A 24,764-nucleotide genomic window follows, 5' to 3' on the forward strand; every position below is an offset into this window, starting at 1 on the left:
ACACTTAAGCACGGCTGACATAGTAAACATGTTTGATGTTCAACATTTACAGTCCCCACCTTTACACTGGGAGGAGGGAAGTGTTGCTTCTATCTAGTTTACAGGGTTGTTATGAGGGTCAAATTAAAAACCAATTATGTCAAAGTGCCTTGTAACTATCAATTACTATATAAATGTAGACCGCTGTTTATTGTTATCACACATCGTCCAAACTTACAAAAATCAAGAAAATTATTCTTAGAAAATTCAGGCAAAATTTTGATTCTCTGAAAATTCAGATCTGTGTATAAGCCTGTAGGATGTGGGGAAACAGTAAATGCTTAAAGCATGTTGTAAGCTGCTTTTGAAGAAGTAATTACTTAAAATGAAAATAGCAAATATGTGTGTAGAAAAAGGTTGGCACTAAATGCTAGTTAGTTTAACATCTTTAAATTGCAAACACCATATTTTTAACCAAGGCATCAGTCCCAACTCTGCCTAGATTTAAATGTAGGAATGCTGATTATTTGAAAAGTTGATGAGGGTCTGCATCTCAATCCAGATTTCCAAAAGGCTATTAATGCTTCCTCTAACTTTTGAATACACATGTGGATGTTTTTAAAGTACTGGACAGGAAAGTGAACTTTTGAGTTTTCTCCCTAGCTGCGGGAGCAAGATTATGTACTTACCCTCCAGGGGGCATTGGTCCTCCCGAAAATGTCCCTCTTTCAGTTCCCCATTCAGTAGCTCCTGCAGGGAGAACAAGGCCCAGCTGTAAGTGAATATGCAGGATTTCAGCTGCAGCCCCAGTGAAAACAAACAGTTACAGGCAGAAGCATTTCCTACATCTAGAGGTCTGAGATGTGAGATCTGGGAACAAGTCCCATCATATGAACTGAACATCTGCAAGGGTTATTGTGTTACACTGTCTGGGTCCAAAAAATTTAACAACTGCCAAATCTTTTATGCCTCATTCAAGTTTCAGATTTTCAGAAATCAAAATACCACACATACTCTATTATATCGTCAGATTTCATTGTGACAGTCTTTATGACAAAAATAGGTTTGCTCAGTACATGATGGCTGACATGTCAAAAGAGGCAATTAGAGAAAACGCTGGTGAAAATGACACAAATGGCCTTCACTCATCTTTGCACCAAAATACAGAGCTTTGCACTCCATCAGTCCTAGATTCTTCATGTTGGCCACACATTTATCTCTCATCTGACGACAATGATACAATACATCTGAAGATCCATTGCTAAGGGGTGGGGGGAGAGAGACAGAGAGAGAGAGGGAGAGAGAGACACAGAGAGAGAGAGAGAGAGAGAGAGAGAGAGAGAGAGAGAGAGAGACAGAGACAGAGAGAGACAGAGAAACACACACACACACACACACACAGAGTAAGTTTTGGTAGAAAGTTCAGCCCCCTTCCCATCCCTGCTGATGACACTTTCTTCTGGAGTGGAATATAAGGAACTTAATTGTCCTGCTCAGTGATACTGTTCCCATGTATAATACCCAGGGTGGGTGAATTTCTCAGGGCTCTGAATTTTCTCAGTTGCCTCTGAGTATGAGGAGATGAAAGGTGAGCTCTATTGTGGATTTCCATGGGGTTTCTAAGGGCCAGAGTGAGGAAGCTCCTGCCTTAGAGAGATCTCTAAATCACTTCTGGCAACAGATTTCTGGATCAGATATGAGTGTGGGGAAGACTTCAAGAGCAGGTGAATAAAGAAAACAACATAGAAATCTTATAATGACAAACAATAAATTCCCAAATAGGGAAAAGTAAGATAGGAAAATATCATTTTGAAAGCACTCTTACAAATCCTTACACAATAATTTACAAAAAATGTAAGACTCTTGCTCCACAATTAGCACAGAATTATTATTTTTCATCATCTTTCTGTTTTCATGCAACCCCTACCTACTGTCACCACGTTCTCAATAATAGCAAAGTAATGCTCAGAGGACTGGCCCATGCCATGTAGCGGGGCTGGGAGGGGCGTCCCATCCTAAGGACAAATCCAGTGAGGGCATCCTTAAAAGTTGCTGTGTAGGTGAGAAACTGATCTTTTTGTTCCAAGCCTTAGCTGAAAATACCTCTCCATCGGATGAATATTGGCCTCTGAAAATGTGCCATCTCTCTCAGGTTGTTTCGAAGTGAATAATTACTGTGCTTGGTTAACTGCTTCAGACATTGCTATCATAATTCCTACAGTTTTATTATTTCTTCCTGACAAAGAGCTTTATCCTGTGTAACTCGAGAAACCTCATAATCTCCCTTTCCGATCTTCTGTGTGGCTTAAGTCCCAAAGCATCAGTGGCGCTCCGTAGAATCTGTCTTGGGCAGGAGGCCAGAAGGATTTACCCCAGTGAGGGCTTCTCAATTCTCCAGCTGCCTCCCTGTCGGGGTATTGCATCATGAAAATGGTTTTATCTCCAGCCAGATGCCCATAAACTGCACGCTGCCCACAGATGGAGGTAAATAGCCAGGGATCTCTAGGTCCCTCCTGCGAGCAGCTGTCATTAATCAGGGTCCCCAGCAGGAGAGCGGCCAGGAATGTTCCCCAGCACCAGACAGGGCCCTTTCCAGTTGCCCTCTGCTGAGTCCACATGGATGTTTATGAAGGGCCAATAAACCAGAGCTGGGAGGACTCCCTTCCCCCACCCCCCAAGCAAGGCTTCAAAATTGAGGCCTTAATAAAATCATCCCCCACAGTAAATTTTGAGTATGCCTTGTTATTTAGTTAACTAGAAGTTACCATATTGATCCATCACTTAAAAAAAAAAGAGAGGGGGGGGGATGGGGGTAGTGGGGAGGCAGAACCTTTCAACTGAAAGGTTAAATTCCAGGAACAGAGCTGCTGCATTAAGGAAGCACCGGCTTTGTGGGTTCCAGGCCAACTATTGCCTAGTGTATTACCTCACCATATGGTTGGGGTGGCTCCGGGCCCTCACCTTCCAAGGACTAGCATTCTGTTTTGGAATGACAAGTATTTGTGTTTGCTGAAACTCAATGAGGGAGGCCCATCTCCCCAGAAAGGCAGCCAGGGCTTCTAATAAAAGGAAGTGCCAATCTGCAAGGATTTGGCAGCCCAATTCGGCCCGGATGGAGGAGTGAGCCATCCAGCCTTTATGAGGGAAAGCTTGACTCTCTCCTCTCCCGTGTTATGTCTCATTAAAGATACACAAACCCCCAAAGGACACTGAAACGTTAATGAAATCCATCACCTTTGCAAATGACTGGTTGAGCCTTTGTTTATAGTGAAAGCCAGTTAGGGCTTTATTCTACAGTTACACACAGGGGCTGCGCCACAAGGACAGAGAGAGGTCTCTGATCGGCCTGATAGGCACTTGGAAAACAAACAAAAGAATCAGCTGGCTGTTTGTTCCTGTTTTTGCAACATCACTGCCAAGCATCCTTCAGCCGGGCCTTTTACCAGCCTTTTAAGTGATATCGGATTACTCTGAGGTTTTCATTGCTAAGGACCCGGTGACATCAGCCAAATCTTCAGCTCTCTCAACCCACCCCCGCTGGTTGGGGGAACACTACAGATCTTTGTTTCAACCTTTTCCTCTCAAGGAAAACCAGGCAAACTTATCAGACTATCAGAAATTCCACCTTTGGGGACTTGCACATGTCAGTCAGCAGGACTTAAAAGGAAAGGCAGCAGACTCCACAGAAAGGTTGAAAATGCAAAGCTGCTTAAAAAAAATAATTAGTTGGCTTTGTGATAAATGAAGAAAATAATTTCAGGAGTAACATTTTCCTCTGGATAATGCAACAGCTAAAATTAAACTAAAAAGAAAACCCTCCCCCCAACCTGTCCCCTCCTCCCTCAAAGTGTGCAAACTGTGGTTTTACAAAAGTTCGGAGGAAGAAGATTTTGAGACCACCATACAAAATTCTAAGAGGCCTCATTCCCCTCTCTCTCTGTCTGTCTTTGGACATTGATTTAGCACTCAAATAGTTACACAGCATATTACAGGCTCATGTGAGCCCAGAGGTGCGCAGGAGCCAGAATAAAGCAGCTAGTGAAAGCCAATTGTTAAATTTTCAACATGAGCATTTGCACCTCAGAAGCTGGCAAACACTACAAATTAGGCCTTGATTTATTGTTCTGTTGATTGTTCAGACTTACGAAAGTGATGGAGAAAATGTTAATAATGGAGATTAAATTTAAAAATATATTATTCTGGGGCAGCTAGGTGGCACAGTGGATAAAGCGACAACCCTGGGGTCAGGAGGACCTGAGTTCAAATCCAGCCTCAGATGTTTACTGGGTGTGTGACTCTGGGCAAGTCACTCAATGATGATTGCCTTTAAAAAAAGTAGATTATTCCCACACCACAACACCCCTGAAAGCCAGTTGATAAACATTTACCAGCACATCCCTTTGTGAAGTCCATAGGCCGGTAAGGTAGGTATTAGGAGAGAGGAGAGAGAAAGAGAGAATGACTTTTCCAAGGTGACGTGGCTGCTTACATCAAAAGTACGTGGTAACCCAGGTCTTGATTCCAACACCAACATTCTAGCTACGCTACCACTGTGGGAGCACCATTGTTCCAAGTGAAAATAAGGAAAAATAAAAGGGGTTTTCCTTAAATGAGTGAGAAACAAACTTTGGAATATCTTTCAAGTAAATAGAAACAAGGGTCTTCATGTATAGCAGGTTTTGATCATCAATCCAGGGAAAGTGTGGAAGGTTAGATGTTTCATGTGACATCCTCCTGTTGTGAATCATACACATTCCTTACTTGGAGGTCCATCAGATTTTTGGGATATCACTACTGTACCATGTCAGTGTAAGGTCAGAAAGAGGTCATTTCTTAGCTCAACTTGAGCAGTCAGGAAGAGTTCATCCAATGCCTTCAAATAAAAAAAATCCAACCCCTTCTCACCAGTGTGAGGAATCTATCATTATATAAAACCCTCCTATAAACGTTTCGTGGAATGAAATTAGGCACGCTAACTTTGATAAGGGCAAAAAAGCAATTGTGATGAAAAATGGGATAAGAGGTCCTGCTAAGCTTTCTGAAATAATCTCCATAGTACCTCCTCCCCAACCCACACCGTTCTTATTGCTCTAGGTCCCTTTTACGATAGTGGATGATACCATCATGTATGGGCTGACATAACTTTGGAATCAGTTCATTTCCGCAGGCAGTAAAAGTACATGGACTTGAAATGTCATCCATTTTTCTTATTTTTAAGTATTATTTCCTTTCTTCCATTAACACTGCCTTGTCAACCTAGCAAAGTAGCCAACTGAACTTCAAAAGGCTCTGATTTACCACACCAGCTCAAAAGACTTAAAATATTTTGGCTAGAGTTACATATCTAATGAATTTAACTTGGGGTCATATCTAAACAAGTTTCTTACTTAACAAACAACCTCAACTGCCCAGAACACAGGCACCAGAAAGATGTTAAGGGTTTCCTTGGGTTATCTGACTGCATTTCATCAAGGGTTCAGATCCTAATGGATTAAAAAAAAAGGCAATAATTTTTCAACGAAGTCAGCTTTTTTTTTTTCCCCAAACAGCCCGAAGATGTTTTTATGGAAAAGTTTTGTGTGTGTGTGTGTGTGTGTGTGTGTGTGTGTGTGTGTGTGTGTGTTTACAAAAAAAAAATAACCTAACCTGTTTGTGGCAAGGAACAACTTTACCCCTCATCTGTGACTGTCAGCATTTAGGTGAGGGAGTGGTAAATCTAACTTTGTGAATGGGTTATGGTCCAGAAATTAAAGTTTTTTTTGAAAAGCTCCTTCACAAGTAGATGGCCTAAGCCTTGGAACTCAGTCTTCTCCACTTGAACAATGTTATAAACAGTTCGCAAGCCAAACCACAAACACCTATTGAACCTTAATGCAGCTGAATTGTAATCCTAATAATAAGATGGAACCTTACCAATGCAGTGGCATAATGGATAGTGTCCTGGACCCAGAGTCAGGAAGACCCAAATTCAAGTCCTTCCTCTCATACTTACTAGCCCTGTGACAATAAGCCATTTAATTTTACAGGCAACTCCATAAGGCTATAAATTATAGACCATTTGTGATTTGCATTAGTGGAGAGAGACAGTTTCTATACCAGCTGTTCTAGCAACAAGGAAATCACATGTCCCTGACTATAATGACACAGAGTTTGTACTCCCAAACTGGGATGATATTAGGAGCACATCTCTAGGACTCTAAAGAAGTACCTTTCCCAAATTGCAGGAGTGGCTCTACTGAGACTCAAGGCTCCCTTGGGAGGGTGGCTTTTGGTGGGAACCACGCCAGTGGTAGGAAACTGGTAGGAAACAGGAACTTTGCCAACTGCTCAGATGTAGGGATTCTAGAAGTTGAGGGGGAGATGTTCTGGAAATGTATAGGTCTTTTGTGAACCAGGAGTTGCCTAAATGTACAGTTTTCATTTAAGCCATGTGGATTTTATAAATGGTTCACCACCGGTCATGCTCTATTTTCAGCTGATTTGGGGGAGTCAATATTCTCGATTCTCAGTACTAGGATCGATCTTTAATGATTAAGGATGACTTGGTTAAGATGTAGGATCCTTCAATGATTCCTCTGTAATATCACATAGAATACAGTTTCAGCTCTGAGTTCACGTCATTCAAGAAATGTTCAATGTCGTCAGAATATTGAATATGTATAAATTACTTTATCACGAGATAACACACTACTGTTGAAATTTTAACATCTTCTAATAATAGTAACTTCGGATATAGAAAGAAATTTTTCATACTTTGAAAAATTATCATAAATTAAGAAACAGTTTGGGAATTGAAAAAACAGGAAAGATGGTTTCTAGATTAACCAAAAGGTAAGTAGATTTCAATCAATCAATTGACAAGTGTTTATTGTGTCTATGATGTTCTAGTCCCTGTGCTAGGGTTGACCTTTCATACTGGCTTGGTTGCTGAAAGCTTATTATTGTAGTTATTATTAATAGTAATAAGGAAAGGCAACAGGCATGTATAGAGAGCCAGCCTCGAAGCCAGAGAGACCTGGTTTCAACTCCTGACTATGACACATACAGTCCCTGTGACCTTGGGCAAATTTTAACCTCTCTGTGCTACAAGCAACTGTAATGCTCAGCTGCAGAGAAAGTGACTATCTGCACCGTAGTAAGAGTATCCTTACCTGGAGTTTCCCTACCAGGGGTGCGGAACCTGTGGCCTCAAGGCCATGTGTAGCCTTCTAGGTTCTTGGATGCGGCCTTTTAACTGAGTCTAAGTTTTACAGAACAAATCCTCTTGTTAGGGGGATTTGTTCTGTGAAATTTGAATTCAGTCAAAGGGCCTCACTTGAGGACCTAGAGGGCCATGTGGGGCATTGAGGCTACAGGCTCCCCAACCCTGACAGGTCCAACCTCTCCCTAATTCCTAGTGATAATAATAATAATAATAATAATAATAATAATAATAATAATAAAGAAAATATTTACACATGACTAAAAATTTAATGCTGCATTGCATAGATGTGCTTCGTAAACTTACTCTGTGTTTGCTGTCAAAAAAAATAACAAGAAAATATAAATTTATTGTTTTCGTTAGGTGAAACAATCTAAATTGTTTTTTTTGGAGGGGAGTAATGGTTTTCCTAAAATTGGCAAAATATCATCAATATAGCCGTGATCAATTACTAAACTGGAGACGTTTTACTCCCAATGACTTCAAAAGAATCTGCTTCAAATGATTTTGCAAATAAAACAAACAAACCATTGTTCTTTTTTCTAATGTGCTCTTGATGTAAAATTAATCTTGAGGGGAAAAAGGGGGCCAAGGAGACTTAGTGCTTTTAAAATGCACAGTCTGTTCCTTCTAAAAATTACATCTGCATCTATCTCTAGGTTGTGAAGAACACGTATTGAGGTTATATGACAAACGACCAGAATGTCCTTTTTTGTTGAAAACAATTAAATCTAGTCTTGAATAGCGATTTAAATTGTGATTTAAAGGAAACCCAACCTAGTTCCAATAAATCTGCCCCTCTCCTGATCGAAGGCTGTTTTTGTTCAATATAAGGGGCCAAGAACTTTAATTACAATTTATTAAATCGTCTGTAGATCATTTACATCTGGCTGGGTTGGCCACACTAAAACAGATGTGATGCAGTGGTTCAGACTCCAACAGCTATTTCCTAAGTACTAAGATCTCTGGGTCTCCAAGGGCTCCAGGCACCGGTAACTATTGAGAGACACAGCCGTTTTTTCCCATTGGCTGGCTTTCCCCTTTTCATGATCAAAGCCAGACTGACTCTGGAAACTGTCCCTGTTTAAAAAAAATGCTTGGATGATCAAAGTTCAGTCTTTCACATTATTCTCAGCATGTTAGCAGTTCTCATACAGGCAAAGTGCTATCATTCCTATATTTACCACCTCCCACAGCACAAAGAACTCAGCTATCTTCTCCTCAGGCTTCCAATAAAAGAACATTGGAGGTGGGGGTGGGGTTGGAGTGGGGGGGGGGCGGGGAAGGAGGATGAGGAGATTTAAACTGTGTCCAGTGTTACTCTGATTCACATTTATAGCAGATTTGGGCTAAGTACAAACCATTGTTTCCTGGATCCTTGTACCAAGGCTTAATTCTTTACATATTCTGACTCAAGTTTGGAATATAAATTACATTTCCCAATAACAGCTAACAATTGCTGCTTTTATAACTAGAAAAAAAACCCCTTATAATAAAAGCTATATTCCACACAGAATGAAAGTGTTCCAGTCCTTTTAACAGGAAACCATCCCAGAGGAGTTCTGTGGATTTTTACACTGATGTTTGAATCAGTTTGGGCGGGGGGAGGGGAGAGGAATCAACAGTCCTCAAAGATCCTAAGTCTGATGAATTAAAACATTGAAAATAAAAGTCCAACGTCTCATTCAACGTCTGACTGCTTTAGGCAGTCAGAAACAACAAAAAATTCAGTTTAATGCATGTCATTGTAAAGGAGTGGACAATGGGGGGTGGTGGTGGTGGTGGTGGTGGTGATAACTGTTTCCTGACCAGCGAATTTCTTCTAAGAGGGGAGGAGGAGAGGCTGCCCAGCCTGGAGAGGTTAGCACCTCTTGCTCTTTATTTTCCTCTCCTCTCAGGCATCTTGCTCAGCGCTTTGTAGAATAGAGCTGACTGTTTGGCACCAGAAGACTCTTCCCTTGTAAAGCCTGTTTACTATTACTGAGACAATAGTGGCCTTTGACACTGAAGTGTGACCCTACAGGATCTCCTGTTTACAAGGAGCCTCTGAAAGAGTTTCAAAGTAAATATTTTCTAAGGGCTCCACTGAGCAGGGGCCATTAGGATGCCTTACCTCATTTTAAATAAGATTAGAGAAGTCCCAAATCTCCCACATAGCATGTGGGTATTGGCTGAGCTATTAATAGGTACAAATTATTATTAAATACTTATGTTGTGCTAATCCTAGTGATTTTGGGGCACACTTCCCAATTGTTTGGAGAATAGCTTAATCTCTCATGGGGCCACGATTCATTTTCTACTCATAATTGCCAGCTTTCATCAATGTACAGGCTCCTAGGTGGCCAAGTTACCAGATTCTGCTTGGTTCTTTTCCGGCAACATTTTCTCCAATCTGGTTTTCCTTGGCATCCTTTTGTTATATTTATAAAGAAAGTGAGGTTATAAGTACTCAGTTATTTATATATTGTTTTCTTCATTAGAATGTAAGTTCTTTGAGGCCAGGGATTATTTTTACCTGCCTTGGCATACCCATCCCTTAGCACGGTTCTTGACCCATAGTTAGCACTTAATAAATGCTTCTTTATTAACTAAACAACTGTTCTCCAGGATAAGGTGGGATAACCTTTACAAAGCAAATGCATTCTCAGGATGCCAGGCACTGGTCATTTTGGATCCTAGGGTGACCGAGAATCTCTAACCAATCCCTCCCTCCCCCATGTCTAGGAAAAGTGCAAACAATGCAGATTTCTCACTCCACAGGGTTCTGGGCACAAGGCTGATTGCCCCTGTGAGGATCAGCTCCTTGGCTACTCTCTTGAGGGTCTGAGACCCAGGGATCATCAACTGAACATCAATTCAATTGCTGACATTTTACAAATGATGGTAAAGTTAATGATGAGAGACTAACTTGATTTAATTAATGAACATCTGGCTCTAGATATCCAGCCACAGCTGTCTGTAACAAAGTCAGAGAACAGTGATATGCCTTCATGCTTTGCATAAGATAGCAACCATCCACTCTCACCTGACTCCTGACCCATGTGGTCATACTACTAAGGCCAAAGATACTGCCAACTTCAATCGTCAAGGTCTTGAAAGGAAAGTAGAGATGTGAGAGGGAAATCTGCGGTCAGGCAAAGAAGCTGATAGACCCAAGAGTCAAAATGAAGGTCTTCAAAAGTCATTCTTCAATACATAAGGGAGTCAAAAGATTGTAAACTGGTAACAATCACATAAAAATGCTCCAAATTCATAACGATGAATGTGAATCAAAACAACTCTAAGGTTTCACTTTACACCTGATCAGTTGTCAAAAATGAGAACAGTTACTGTTGGAGGGATAGTGGGAAAAAGGCATACTAATGCATTGTTAGTGTGTCTGTGAATTGGTCCAAACATCCTGAAAAGCAATTATACTTAGGCTAAGAAAGTTACTAAATGTCCATGCTCTTTGACCCAGAGATCCAAATTTTGAGCATATATTCCAAGTTCAATGATAAGAAGAAAGGCCCCATAAACACCAAATATTTTTAGCAAAACTTTTTGAAGTAGCAAAGAATTGGAAACAGAGTAGATGCCCAATGACTAGGGAATGGAAAAACAAGCTATAGTATATAAATGAAATAGAATACTATTGTGCTGTGATAAACAGTAAATATAAACACAGAAGCATGGGGAAGACTTATATGAACTGATTCAAAGCAAAGTAAGTAGAACCAGGAAAATAATACACTAGACAACTACCACAATTTAAATAAGCAAAAGCCAAGTGAACAAATAAAAAAAAATTAAAACTGAATGCTGTGAAAGTATAATGACCAAGTCATATTTTTGGTTTATTTGGTTTTTTTTTCAGTTATGTCTGATTCTTTGTGAGGTGGTTTTAGGGTTTTCTTGGCAAAGATACTGGAGTGGTTTGCCATTTCCTTCTCCAGCTCATTTTCCAGATGAGGAAACTGAGGCAAACAGGATGAAATGACTTGCCCAGGGTCATCTAGTTATTAAGTGTTTCAGGCTGGATTTGAACTCAAGATTCTTCTTGAAGTCTTCCTGACTGACTTCAGGCCCAGCACTCTATTCACTGAGCCACTTAGTTACCTAATGATTCCAATGACCAAGGCTGGCCTTAAAGAAGAAATACGAGAACGTAGCTAATCCTCTCTCCTCCAATTTTTTTTGTAGGACTATAGGTGTGGAACAAGGCATATAACACCTCATGTAAAACATTTTTTGGTTTAGTTTTTCTAAAGTATTTTTCTCTTTTTAATTTTTTGTAACTCTCTGGGTAGGGTAGGGCACATACGTTGGGAAATATAAATGATGTAAAAATAAAATATATGAATAAAAATTCATTTTAAAAAAGGCATAAAGGTGTGTTGCCACCAAATCTGCTGTTATGTTACTTCCCCTTTCCCTGCTTTTTGTCTTCATCCTAAAAGGGATAATGCATATTGTCAAATCCTAAGTTAAGGGACAGTGTGTGTATGTTTGCTCTCTCTCTCTCTCTTTCTCTCTTTCTGTGTGTGTGTGTGTGTGTGTGTGTGTGTGTGTGTGTGTGCGCGCGCGTAGAGAGGCAGTAGGAATGAATATAGTCTTAAAAATTACCAAGTATCTTGAAGCCAAATGAACAGTGGCACTAAATCTTTGATAAATTGGAGTATAGAAACATGTAAACCAAGATTTGATTAACTATTCATGAAAAGGACTGTCTAAATTAAAAAAAAAATTAAATTGCTAAATACAGCAATAAAATTAATAGCCTAATTAAAAGCTCTATTCATACACTACTATTTGATAAAATTAAAAATTAATAATTTCTTTTTTATCTATAAATAACTAAACAGATGAGTATTATGCATTGGATAGTCATTGTCTGACAATCTTCCCTGGAGAATCTGACTCTTTCTTCTGGGATATATTGGCAAACTCTAAAGAGGCAGGCTGAGGCTGGAAGAAGATAATCCTCTGCTGTTTCACATCCCTATCTCATTCCTTTTAGAGCAGCTCATAACATGAAAGGAACTGATCTAAGCCTCTAAAGTGGAGACTTCTTTCCACGATGAAGGTCAAGATCTACAATCCCTTCACTCACGTTTCAAGTTGAACACAGGAACTCTTGACTGGTTTTAGCAACGGCAACTGTCTCTCATTCTTTCTCACTGAAATTGCTAGGTACAGCCGGCTGCTCACAGTCACCTGCCTGTGCAGTCTAGGGAGAACATTGTGAAGTGCTGGACAGATGGAGCAAGGGGAATGCAAGAATGTCCACCACAGGACACTGGAGGATAAAGAAATTATCAGAGAGATAGAAGAAAAACTAGGAAAAAAAAGGGTCGTGGAACCCAAGGGAGGAGAAAGTATCAAGGAGTAGTGGTGGTAGCTGCCAGTGACCAATAGTTAGATAAATGATAGCTAGGTAGGTAGATTAAATAGATAATAGATTGATAGATTGATCAATAGATGATAGACATATAGATGATAGATGAATTGAAAAATAGATAGTTGAGAGATTGAAAGATAGAATATTTCTAGAGAACTGTTAAGTTCTGGGAATATAAATACAAACCAAAAGAAATAAAGTCTCTGATCTTCAAAGTGCTTATATTCTAACGAGAAGGAAGGGGAAGCTAACACATAAAAATATTGAAAACTGAGAACAGTGTTAGCAGAGTATTGGGGGAGGGGGTGACATCAGAATTCAGGAGACTGAAGGAGTGGATATGAAGTAAAAGCAGCGAGTGAAGAATTTGGATTATTTTTTTTCCCCCTAGAAATTTAGCAAAGAGGAGAGAGATTTGAAGGTAGCTTTAGGGTTGTAGCAGCTACTGGTGAAAGGTCGTTTTTAGGCTGGGGAGAACTGAGCATGTTTCTAGGAAGAAAGGGAAGCAGGCAGCAGAAAGGAAGAGACTGGAGATGAAAAATAGAAGCCTGGAGAAAGAGATGGGATTTCAAGGGTGAAGAGGAGGGTCACTTCATCTTCTGAAACTGGGTATAAGATGAAAGGACAGAAGGTGTGGAGGAAGGTGGGATGCAGGAATTCAGGAATGGAAGCCTTAATCCTCTTAGGAAAGGATGAGGTGGAAGTCACATGTTGAGAGAGGGGGATCTTGAAGGGAAACAAGTCTTGAAATAGTTGCTATGGGGAGTGTGATAGGTAATCAACTAGAGACAACAGCAGCAGAGAAGAACCAACTGTGTTTATTTGTTATGCTTAGTAAATGCCTGTCATTGACTGATTGGTTAGACTTGGCATTGTCTCCCAACTTCTCCTTCACATTATGCCTTACCACTCCTCTTCCCAGTCCCTTCTTGGGATGAGAAACAGAGCTAGTAGCATCTCATCTTGTCATTCACTATCCAGGGGGAAGTCCCTGCTCTGCACCTAGATTTGGATTTAGAAACCTGGTTTTACTTGGCTTTGTACTGAGAGGAAGCCAACTTCTCCCTCCTTCCAATTCTGCTCCAGCTTCTGTTACTACCTTCACTTCATAATCTTTATTTTGCCTTGACTTTGATCTCACCCTCCATTCATTTTACAGAGATTTTTTTTAACTGTAATTTGACAGCGATTTGAGAAGTAGCAGGACACAGTAGCTAGAGTTCTAGGGTCTGGAAAACCTAGGGTCAAAACTCACCTCAGACACTTCCTGACTGTGTGGCCTCTCTGAGCTGACAGCAGTGCTCTAAGACTATAAGTTACAGACAGATTATGATCTGAGTTGGTAGAAGAGGTTCCCACAACAATGAAAACACAGCTATCTCTGGCTTTGTTGCCATTTCTTCTGTCTTGAATTGATGTTTAACCTTACAACACTTAGGTCCAGGTTTCCAACAAGGCTGTAAGCTAGAAGGCCAGGCCTTTACCTTATACATTTTTGGATCCTCCCCCATGTTTTGCATATAGTTGATGGTGAGTTCACTCTTTCTTAAACCCTCTTGATTGAACTTCACAATTTCTCTCACCAGCCCCACCCTCCACCAGCTCCCACATTCAAAAGCTTGACATTCTCTTCGACTCTTTCCAATGCCTCACCACACACCAATTTTATCTACCCATAATTTCTGGAATCCATCCTCTCTGCTCTATTCTCACTGCTGCCATGCTAGCATAGACCATTATTACTTCTTTGCCTAGACTATTGCCAATAACCAGCTAACGGAGTCATCTGCTTCTAGTCTTTACCCCCCTTCCTTCATAGTAAAACCAGAGCAATCATATATATACATATACATACACATATACATAATACACACACACACACAGACACATATACACCTTGGCTCACAAATTTCCCATTGTTCTTCACAAACTCACTGGTTAAGGTTAAAGTCCTTTGTCTAACATTCAAGACCCTCTAAAGTGTGGTGCTTTTCTAGCTTTCTAGCCTTATTTCACATTGCTCCTTTCCTGCCTTCCTCCCCTTCCCCCCTCCCCGGGCAATCTTCTTAGTCTAACCTGAACTACTTTCTCTGCATCTAGTTGCCCTTGACGTCCAATCTCCTGTTCCCTGGCTCTGGGACTACCCTTCCTTCCCCTGTTCACCAGCTGAATTCCCACCCACCATATAGAGTAAAACTCAAATGCCATTTCCTCCATGAAGGTCTCAGTGATCCCTCCTGTCAATGGTGAACTTCTTGCTATCTCATGTAACATTTGGTTATGAACCTTTCTAATGCATTTGTTGTAAGACATGGCATATTATAGTTACCTGTGTTTCTTATTCCATCATAAAACTACAAACTCTCATAAGGGCAGTGGACATGTCTTCTATATACTTTGTTCTCTACCACTGCCTGAGACACTGCTTAAGTGGTGAATTGATTTGTTGAAAGGCTGAGATGAGAATGCCTAGGATAGTTAATTCTCCTTTTATCACAACTTTGTGATGCAAAGAAGGTAGGCATAACTGTAGGACAGCAGTGAGGATTGACTCAATGATTTCGGTGGGATGGGGAATTCTCTCTACCAAAGCAGACTAGTATCTTTTTTTTTCAACCAATCAGTAAATATTATTAAATGCCTATTATGTGCCAGGTACTGTGTTAAGCTCTGGGGATACAAAAAAGAGGCAAAAAACAGTCCTTGCCCTTACAGAACTCACAGTCTAATGGGGAAGACAACATGTAAACAAATATATACTAAGCAAGCTATATCTAGCATAAATAGGAAACAATTAAGAGCAGGAAGGCACAAAGCATGGGGTTTAGGAGGAGTTGGAGAAGGCTTCCCATAGAAGTTGAGACTTAAAGGAAGCCAGGGAGGTCAGTAATAGGAGTTGAGGAGGGAGAGTGTTCCTGACATGGGCCACAGCCAGAGACAATGCTTGGAGCTGAGGGATGGGATGTCTTGTTTGCAGAAGAGCCAGGAAGGCAGCGTCATTGGATTGAAAAGTACATGTTGGGACGTAAGGTGTAAGAAAACCAGAAGGGTAAGAGGGGGCTAGGTTATGAATGGCTTTGAATGCCAAACAAAGCATTGTATATTTGCTCCTGGAGGCAAGAGGAGCCACTGGAGTTAAGTGAGGGGTGTGTGTGTATATGTGTGTGTGTGTGTGTGTGTGTGTGTGTGTGTGTGTGTGTGTGTGAGACATGATCAGACCAGCACTTTAGGAAATTCCCTTTGGTGGGTGAGTAGAGGATGGACTGGGAGTTGGGAGAGACTTGAGACAGACAGACCCACCATCAGGCTATTCCTATAACCCAGGCGGGAGGTAATGAGGACCTGCAGTAGAATGGTGGCAGTGTCAGAGGATAGAAGGGGACATGTTCAAGAGATGTTATAAAGATGAGGTTGACAGGCCTGGGCTACAGTGTGGATATAGAGGACAAGAAATAAGGAGCCTGGGATGACTCCTAGGCTGAAAGCCTGAGGAACTGGAGGGTGGTGTTTCCATCTACACTAATAGAGAAGTAGCAGGAGAGGAAAGTTTAAGGGAAAAGATAATGAGTTCTGCTTTGGACTTATCGAGTTTAAGATGTTTGCTGGACATTGATTTTGAAATGTCTAAAAGGCAGTTGAAGATGCAAGATCTGAAGTCAGCCAAGAGATTGGGGCGGGATGGGTAGATTTGAGAATCATCATCATTGTTGCTGTTTAATTGTTTTCAGTGGCGTCCAACTCTTTGGGACCTCATGTGGGCTTTTGGTGAAGATACTGAAGTGGTTTGCCATTTCCTTCTCCAGCTCATTTTACAGATGAGGAAACTGAGGGAAATGGGGAGAAGCGACTTGCCTAGGGTCACACAACCATTAAGTGTCTGAAGTTAGATTTGAATTCAGGAAGACATCTTCCTGACACCAGGCCTAACACTCTATCCACTGTGCCACCCAGCTACCCCACCTCGTTATCAAGATGGGAATTAAATCTCTGGGAGCTGATGAGCTCACCAAGTGGAATGATATAGAGGGAGAAGGAAGAGGACCCTGAAGAGAACCCAGAGGCGGCACCTTAGGGATAGTTAGAGGGCATAATCTGGAAGAGGATCCAGTAAAGGAGACAGAAAAAAAGCAGTTGGACAGGTAAGAGGAGACTGGGAGAGAGGCCGAAAGCTCAGTGTGATTCAGGGATTTGTCCAGGGCCCCCCACAAACAGTGCATGTCAAAGATGAGACTTGAACTCAGGTCTTCCTGATTGGGAGGCCAGCTCTCTATCCACCATACTATGCTGCCTGTACATGCATGTGTGCATACACACACACACACACAACTTTGCACTTGCCTGGTTTCACACCCCACCCCCCAAAATGAAGATTTTATTTTCAGCAGGATGTGAAGGTTATTAGCAAGTAATCCATTCATTCATTGCCTGACTCTTGGCATTTTCTTTGGCTGTATCCCATGTGAGTATGTGTGTGTACATATATACACACATGCACAAACATGCACATACATGCCTTACCCTTGCCTGGTTTGACCACCTCCCCTGGAAACAGAAATCTTTTCCGCAGGATATGAAGGTTGTTAGCAAATAACCCATTTATATTCATTGCCTGACTATTGGCATTTTCTTTGGTTTTATCCCATGTATCTGTGTGTGTTATGTACACATACACACCAGTGCACACATATACACTCACACACGTGTGCATACATGTATGCGTATCACATACATATCTAGCTATAATTCTATCTGTGAATCTACATCTTCACCTAAAAATGGGTGAGGATTATGAGGAAGAATGGTTCCATGATTTAGGATCATAGGATTTCAAGCTGGAAGGATCCTTAGAGATCATCTAGTCCAACTTTCTTACTTTATGAATGAGGGAACTGAGGTTCAGAGAAGTGGCGACTCTCTGAAATGCCCTGAGGGAGTGAGTGGCGGGACCATGACAGCGTTTTGGCTCCTCTACTGTTGCTGCTTAAAGTTAAACAGTCAGTAAGCAACTGCACCACAGCTGGAATCCAGGTCTCCAGACGCCTTAGCCCTCTGCTGTCTTACAAATCCTACTTGAACGTATTAATGTCACCAGGACTTGCTCTGCACAATCCTACAATAAAGTAATGTAGGTTGAGTTAATGGGAGTTTGGCAAAACCAGCAGAATTTGAACTGCATTTTGTCAGAAAAGAAAAAAAAAATAACAACAAATCCTGATGTGCTCCTTTAGTGAACAAAATGAGGATTTTATTGCCACCCCTGGTATGATGCTTCCAGGTCTTGCTCTTTATTTTGTGTGCATGTTTCTGGCTGTATCTCCTAGCACGGGGGACTTGGCCCAAGCTGGGAGACCATCTCTCTCACAGCAGGGCTGTGTGCTCTGAAGAAGGTCTCTGGAATGTGGAACAAATCCCTTCAGCTTTATCAGCTATTGCGTGCACACCATGAGCGTGCTGGATGGGCCAGATCTTGGAATGGAGTGTTAAGAATTCACTGTGATCGCCAGAAACAGGGTGAACATCCTGTTTGAACTGTGAAACTCCTTTCCCACACTACTCTTGGCGGCCTTTGATATGGATTTGCTCTGTTTTCTTTGCGTTATCCTGTGGTCAGTAGGTTTTGCCTAATAGGCAATGTGAGTCTGGATTGAATGTGCAGAGATTTTATGCCCCACTTTAAAGCCACAGAGAGAAGAAAATCTGGCTTGGAAGCCCCTACATACATCAGCTCTGTTAGTGGATTGAAATGGCCCCACTGGTTTCCAATGGGGATGCTCATTTTCAGTTTTCATTTTATTCAGTTGAACAATTTCCCTTGGAATTGCTTCAGATAGGGAACATCTGTTTCATTTGAGCATTGTTTATATTTTTTGACTGATGATGATATAGAAATGAGGCTAAATATGCATGTTAACACGCTGGAGACCAAACAGGTGGGTTACCAAGTTTCTAAAAAGTTTCGTCTCATGCCTTAGCTCATTGGCAAAATTCAGAAAGGCATCGGCAGCCTTCCAGTTGGTGATGACTTCTTGCCCTTCCTCCTTTCTCTTTAATGTTTACATTCTTTTAGGTTGTTCTCTCAAGAAAGGAATCATTTTTTGGCTGTACTGTGCTTCTTAAGAAGTTTCTTGAAACAAAAATCTGTGGAAACAGTTCTTTTTGTTTGGTACAGGGGTTTTGTGGATTCCAAGGAAAACAGACCACCCTTAAAACACTGGAATGTGTTTGCTCACAGATTACAGATGAGCCTCGCCTTGAGGATACCTAATATATATGAATATACATATTTTCCAAAATAAATGAATTAAGGAATGACTGTATTACAAAAGGATTCTTTCTTTTAAGGATTCTTTAAATTAGGAGCTGTCTCATGGTACTTGAAGTAGGATTTTAGTTTTTCAGATCTTTGAAGAAGGGGTTCTTTCACCTTTTTTGGGGGTGTCCTGGACCCCTTGGCAGTCTGGAGAAACTTATGAATCCCTTCTGAAAATAATGTTTGTTAAATATATAAAATAAAATGCTGAGAGTTACAGAGGAAATCAATTATATACTGAAACACAGCTATCAAAACTAAATTAAAAACATGTTCATAGGAGCAGCTAGGTGGTGCAGTGAGTAGAGCACTGGCCCTGGAGTCGGGAGGACCTGAGTTCAAATTTGACCTCAGACACTCGATACCTGTACTAGCTGTGTGACCTTGGGCAAGTCACTTAATTCCACTTGCCCTGCCTTTCCCCCTCCAAAAAGAATACAACCCCCCCCCCAAAACAATCAAAAAAAAACACACACCAAAAAAACCCTGTTCATACACCCTAGGTTAAGTATCCCAGCTTTGAAGGATTACTACTTAAAGTGAGGTCCATTTGCATTTGCTTGGTTTCACCCTTTTTTAGAAACATATCTTGTTTTCAGCAGGATGCAAAAGTTTTTCAGCAAGAAATCCATTCACTCATTGCTTGACTTTGGGCATTTTCTCAGGCTGCCCCCCATGCCTGGAATGTTCTTCCTCCTCATCCCTGCCTCCCAGCCTCCTTCAAGTACCATCTAAAATCCCAGTTTCTATGGGAAGCCTTCTTCAAATCCCTCTCAATTCTAGCACCTCTGCTGATTATTTCCTATTTATCCTGTATACAGCTTATTTTTGCATAGTTGTTTGCATGCTGTCTCCTCCACTAGACTGTAAATCCCTTGAGGAAGCTTCCTTGAGGAACAGTCCTTTGCCTTTCTTATGTACCTTAAGTGTACAGTACATGGCACACAGTAGGTACTCAACAAACGTATGTTGTCTAAGCAGTTTCTTTCAGAAAACTGAATGCATGTATTTCTGAAGATAAATCAATCTTGTTCTAGAGAATATGTATGCTATAGTCAGTGGACAATAAGTATCCCAGTTTGGCTGGAGGAGAGAATTCACCTAAGCGTGTTTGAAGCCAAATTGGGCAAGGCCATAAAAAAAACAGAATAAGAAGTTAAGCTTGGGGTACTGGGACAAAATGAAGCAGTCCTTGCCCTTAATCACCTTGCTTGATATAAAGTAACCAGAAAAGAAGAGTTAGAGGAGCCCAGGCAGCAGAGGATATCCTGGAGGTGGTCCACAATGTCAAAAGGGGCAAAAAAAAGGTCTGGGAGGATGAAGACTGAGAAAAGGTCACTGGACAGCCATGGAGGATACCAATACCAGATAACCAGGAAAAGAGCATCTTTACTCTAGTGGTGGGTTGAACGCCAGACTGCAAGAGAGAGAAAAGAGTTGGAGAAGAGGAAATAAAGGCTGTGAAAGGGAGAAGAGGAATAAGGGGAGACCCTGAGGTGCTGGTAGGACTAAGTGATAAGTCTTCAAGGACAGGGGTGTGACGATTAAAAAGGTTAGAGACATAGTTTCTGGGTAATTTAATCATTTTATTAGTAAGGCCAGCATATTATTAATAAGAGAATGGTCATTTGGCTATCTCTCTCTTGGACTAAAGACAATAATGGTGGTGGGTTCACAGTTTATATACCCTTCAAAGAGTTGCTTGGTTGGATGTTGTCCATTCTCGAAGAGGATCAAAATGACATCACTATGCTAGAGTCAAGTTTCAATTTATCTGACTGTGGCTGGTCAAACCAATATGAGCTCAGAATGCTCTACCACAGGATGGGTACAAATAGTCCGTGTGAACATTTGGGGTGGATACTCCAAAATTTCTCATCCCGCATTTCCTTTGAGCTGTCTCAATTCTGCTTTGCTCATAGAGCACAGCACTTTCTCTGATGTGGGGACACCATGCTGAATGGTCCTGTGCCAGTGTCTCCCATGTCACACAATCAATTCCAAAGTTCTTTAGAGAGACCTTGAGAGTGTCCCTGTATTGCTTCTTCTAACCACAATGTGAATGCTTGTCCTGTGTGAGTTCTCCATAAAATAGTCTTTTTGGCAAGCATATATTTTGCATTTGAACAATGTGGCCAGCCCATCAGAGTTATACTCTCTGAAGCAGAATTTGAATGTTTGGCAGTTTAGTTTGAGTAGGGACCTCAGTGTCTGGTACCTTATCCTGCCAGGTGAACTTCCTAAGACAATTCAAATGGAAGTGATTCTGTTTCCTGCCATGGTGCTGGTAGACTGTCCAGGTTTCACAGGCATACAACAATGAGGTCAGCACCACAGCTCTGTAGACTTTCAGTTTGGTAGTCAGTCTAATACCTCTCCTCTCCCATACTTTTCCTTTGGAGCCTCCCAAACACTGAGCTAGCTCTGGCAATGGTTATGTCAACCTCATCATTAATGTGTACATCCCTGGAAAGTACACTACCAAGGTAAGTGAACGTATCCACAGCATTCAAAACTTCTCCACTTACTGTAACTGATGGTTCCACGTATGGATGGTGTCAAGGTGGCTGATGGAGCACCTGTGTTTTCTTGGCCAAAATTAGCACAAGCAGCAGAGAATTCATCCACACTTTGTTACATCTCAGCTTCAGAGGTTGCATTGAGTGCATAATCATCCACAAACAGAAAATCACGCACCAACACTCCCTCTACTTTGGTCTTGGCTTGTAGCCTTTTCAAGTTGAAGAATTTACCATCAGTGCGGTAGCTGACCTTGTACCCTTCAAAGAGTAGGTGTTCAATGAGGGGCTGAGAGTGACATCATATCACCCTTGGACAGAGAGACTTATATCTATACCCAGACCATCGCCAGCCTTGGGCAATCTATTCAAAGAATTTATGCCCTACCCAAGCCTGAGCAGAATGCAATGGCTAGGATAGGCTAGAATCTTGAACAAGAAAGTCCAATCTTATTATCAGCAATGTCCTTCAAGATGCTGAACTTTTAAAAATCAGGAGTTTAGAAGAAGGGGGAACTCTGGATCTCTCCAAATCATTGGTTATTAATAATCATTTCTCTCAGGGGAAATCTAGATGGGCGAAGTGGTAGAGAGTGATGAACTCAAAGTCAGGAAGATGTAGATTAAAATTCCACCTCAGTCAATTGCTAACTACATGACCCTGGGCAGATCCCTTAACTGTTCTTGTCCTCAGTTTCCTCACGTGTAAAGTGAGGGAGGTAGACTTGGATGGCTTCTAAGGTCCCTTCAAGTTCTAAATCTCTGATGCTTTGACCTACTCATGTATTTTAGCCAATGGAAGAGGAGCCAGTATATAAAGAATTTAAAGATAAGTGAGATTGAATGTTAGAATGGGCAAGTTCCAATAGCAGACCAGATAGGGTGGGATCAAGACTACAAGTAGAGAGACTGGCAAGGAGAAAGGTCACCTCTTTGTCAGGGATTGGAGGCTGGCATGTTAGAAAAGACATTAGAATAGTCATTGAGATCCCCAAATATGGGGGTAGGTGTTGGGGGAAGAGGAAAGCCACTATGTCTAGAGAATTCCTATTCGGGTCCCTTTCCAGTTCTCATACTGCACAACTCTTAGTACACCAATTTGGTTACAATGTGAGGTTCATTTAGGGGAATTTGGGAAGGCAAAAATGGGGCAAAACTGTAAAGGACCTTGACTGCTGGACTAAAGAGCTCTTGGACTTTATACTGAAGTCAATGAGGAAGGTTCCTGAGCAGCAGAATTAAATGACCAAAGTGGTATTTTAGGAAGATTAGTCTGACTGCAGGATCTTCTTGGCACTGACAGGCATTATCCATTCTTCACTGAAGTCTGATCTAACACACACGTTCAATTTCTGGCAGATCCTAGGTTTTAACAAAACTCTGTGGTTTTCCTAAGACCTGACTAGCACGGCAAACCACATGTTTCCTGTGTGTCCAGGTGAATACCTAAAGATACATTTGTTCCTTTTAATACAAATGAAAAAGAGTTTTCCAAAATTCTACAGAAGGTATTTACAGGATGCTCCGTGTGAATGAATCCTAAGCCTGAGCTGATCACTTTCAGATCCTGTCACTCTTTGCTGCTGACATGAGCTATGGGAGTTATGAATGAGCACTTCCTTTTATACTCACATATAACTTATCACCGTATTTGGCAAGTGGTTTGATTTTTCAGTATTCTTTTGGAACTCATTTAGCATCTCTGGTTTCACTTGGATAGTGCAAAGTTTATTTCAAAATAAAGGTTTGTTTTCTCATGGAATTCTGAGGGTTTTGCTTGTATATAAAAGAATTTGGAATTTTAGTGTTTCTTTTTTGCTCTGATGACAAGTAGCATCATTTTATGTACTCATAGCACAATGGCAAAGGCTTTGCTTATATATAAAAATTTCTGTCAATAGTCTGACTTTAGTTGTTTAAAAGTTAAAGCTGCTTGGCTTGTGTGAGCTGGCTTGTTCAAAATACTTTAGAAATGTTGACTTCTCTGATTGTCAGGCTGTCAGCACAAAGCTTTGGAGATCTTTGGATTCATGTTCATACCCAATAACCTGATAGCCGTCATTAGAATTTCCCATTTTCCGTGAGTTGTCTTTGGAAACAAACATATATAATTGTTCTTTTCCATCCCCATCCTCCACTTAGGATGAGTGCTAATGAAGATAATGTATAGTAATTATAAAAAGAAAACAAAACACTGGAAAACCTCTAGCATGAATAAATAGAATGATATATTCTTTAATTAAAGAACAGATTTAATAGATGACTATAAAGAGGCAGCATGGCATGGTGGATTCAGGTCAGTCATTTTTCTGTAATGTTTGACTGTTTATGACCCTATTCGGGGTTTTCTTGGCAAAGCTATTGGAGTGATTTTCCATTGGAGTGATGAATCTTCCTGCCTCCAGGCCTGGTACTCTATCCACTGCACCACCTAGCTATCCCTTGCATGGGATACAATGCTGGAACTGGAAACAGAAAAACCTGAGTTCAAACCTTGCTACTGACATTTATTAGCTATGTGACCTTGGGCAAGTCATTTAACCTCTGTCTGCCTCAGTTTCTTCATCTGTAAAATGAGGATGATGGACAAGCTGGCCTTTGAGGTTCCCTCTAGCTCCACATCTATGGGCCCTGGGCCTATAAGCATTTAGTTTTTCAATAATATGAGTGATAAATCAAGTGATGTCTAAAACATTAAACATACATTTGTTATGAAATCTATCAGGGCAAAGTAGAAAGAATAATCACAGCGTGCACACTGTAATATGCACATTTGTGCAAATGTGCACATTTGTAATAGTTCTCATTGATTCAGACAAAAAAGGGTCTGCTGCTTCCAATGAAGCCAAAGCATCCAGTTGGATCAGGGTGTATTGGGAATTCTAGAAACTTCCAGCTGCAGCAGCTCCTAGGGTTCGTGGTCCTATCACCCCAGAAGTCTCTCTACCATCATATTTTAGAATAAAATATGAGGGAAAGGTGAGAGGGCAGGGGTATATAAATAAATATACTAGTTCTCTCCTTGAAAAATTGTATATAAATCAAACCATACTTCTAGCACTTCAGGGGGAGTATGACATTTAAAAGAATCTTGGGGTAAATTTTTTTTTGTAAAGTAAAAAGTCCTCTAGTAATGGAAATAAACATTCCTTGATTTATCTTTTTTTGTAGGCCGAGTCTTTATAGTGTTAAGTGTCAAGATTCCTGGCTTAGGACTCAGAAGATCTGGGTTCTAATGTTGATTCTGTCACTATCTATGTAGCCGCAGACAATTCCTTCACTGTTTTGCTCCTCTTTCATCATCCTTATGATGAAGGGTCTAAAAGCAGATTTTGAAATATAAAGCTTCTTCGAAGTAAGATACCATGGTATTTA

General features: G+C 40.9%; 1 protein-coding gene across 2 annotated transcripts in view; it reads right to left on the reverse strand.

Annotated features, from left to right (window-relative positions):
- NKD2 (NKD inhibitor of WNT signaling pathway 2) overlaps window positions 1–24,764 on the reverse strand; it is a 105,438-nt gene that overhangs the window by 13,732 nt on the left and 66,942 nt on the right. For both annotated transcript variants that reach the window (XM_036741645.1, XM_036741644.1), the window contains exon 4: window positions 669–729. In XM_036741645.1, coding sequence (XP_036597540.1) covers window positions 669–729 — 61 coding nt within the window. The remainder of the gene's footprint in view (window positions 1–668; window positions 730–24,764) is intronic.

The sequence above is a fragment of the Trichosurus vulpecula genome, chromosome 1 (assembly GCF_011100635.1).
Source record: "Trichosurus vulpecula isolate mTriVul1 chromosome 1, mTriVul1.pri, whole genome shotgun sequence".
Lineage (NCBI taxonomy): Eukaryota > Metazoa > Chordata > Mammalia > Diprotodontia > Phalangeridae > Trichosurus > Trichosurus vulpecula.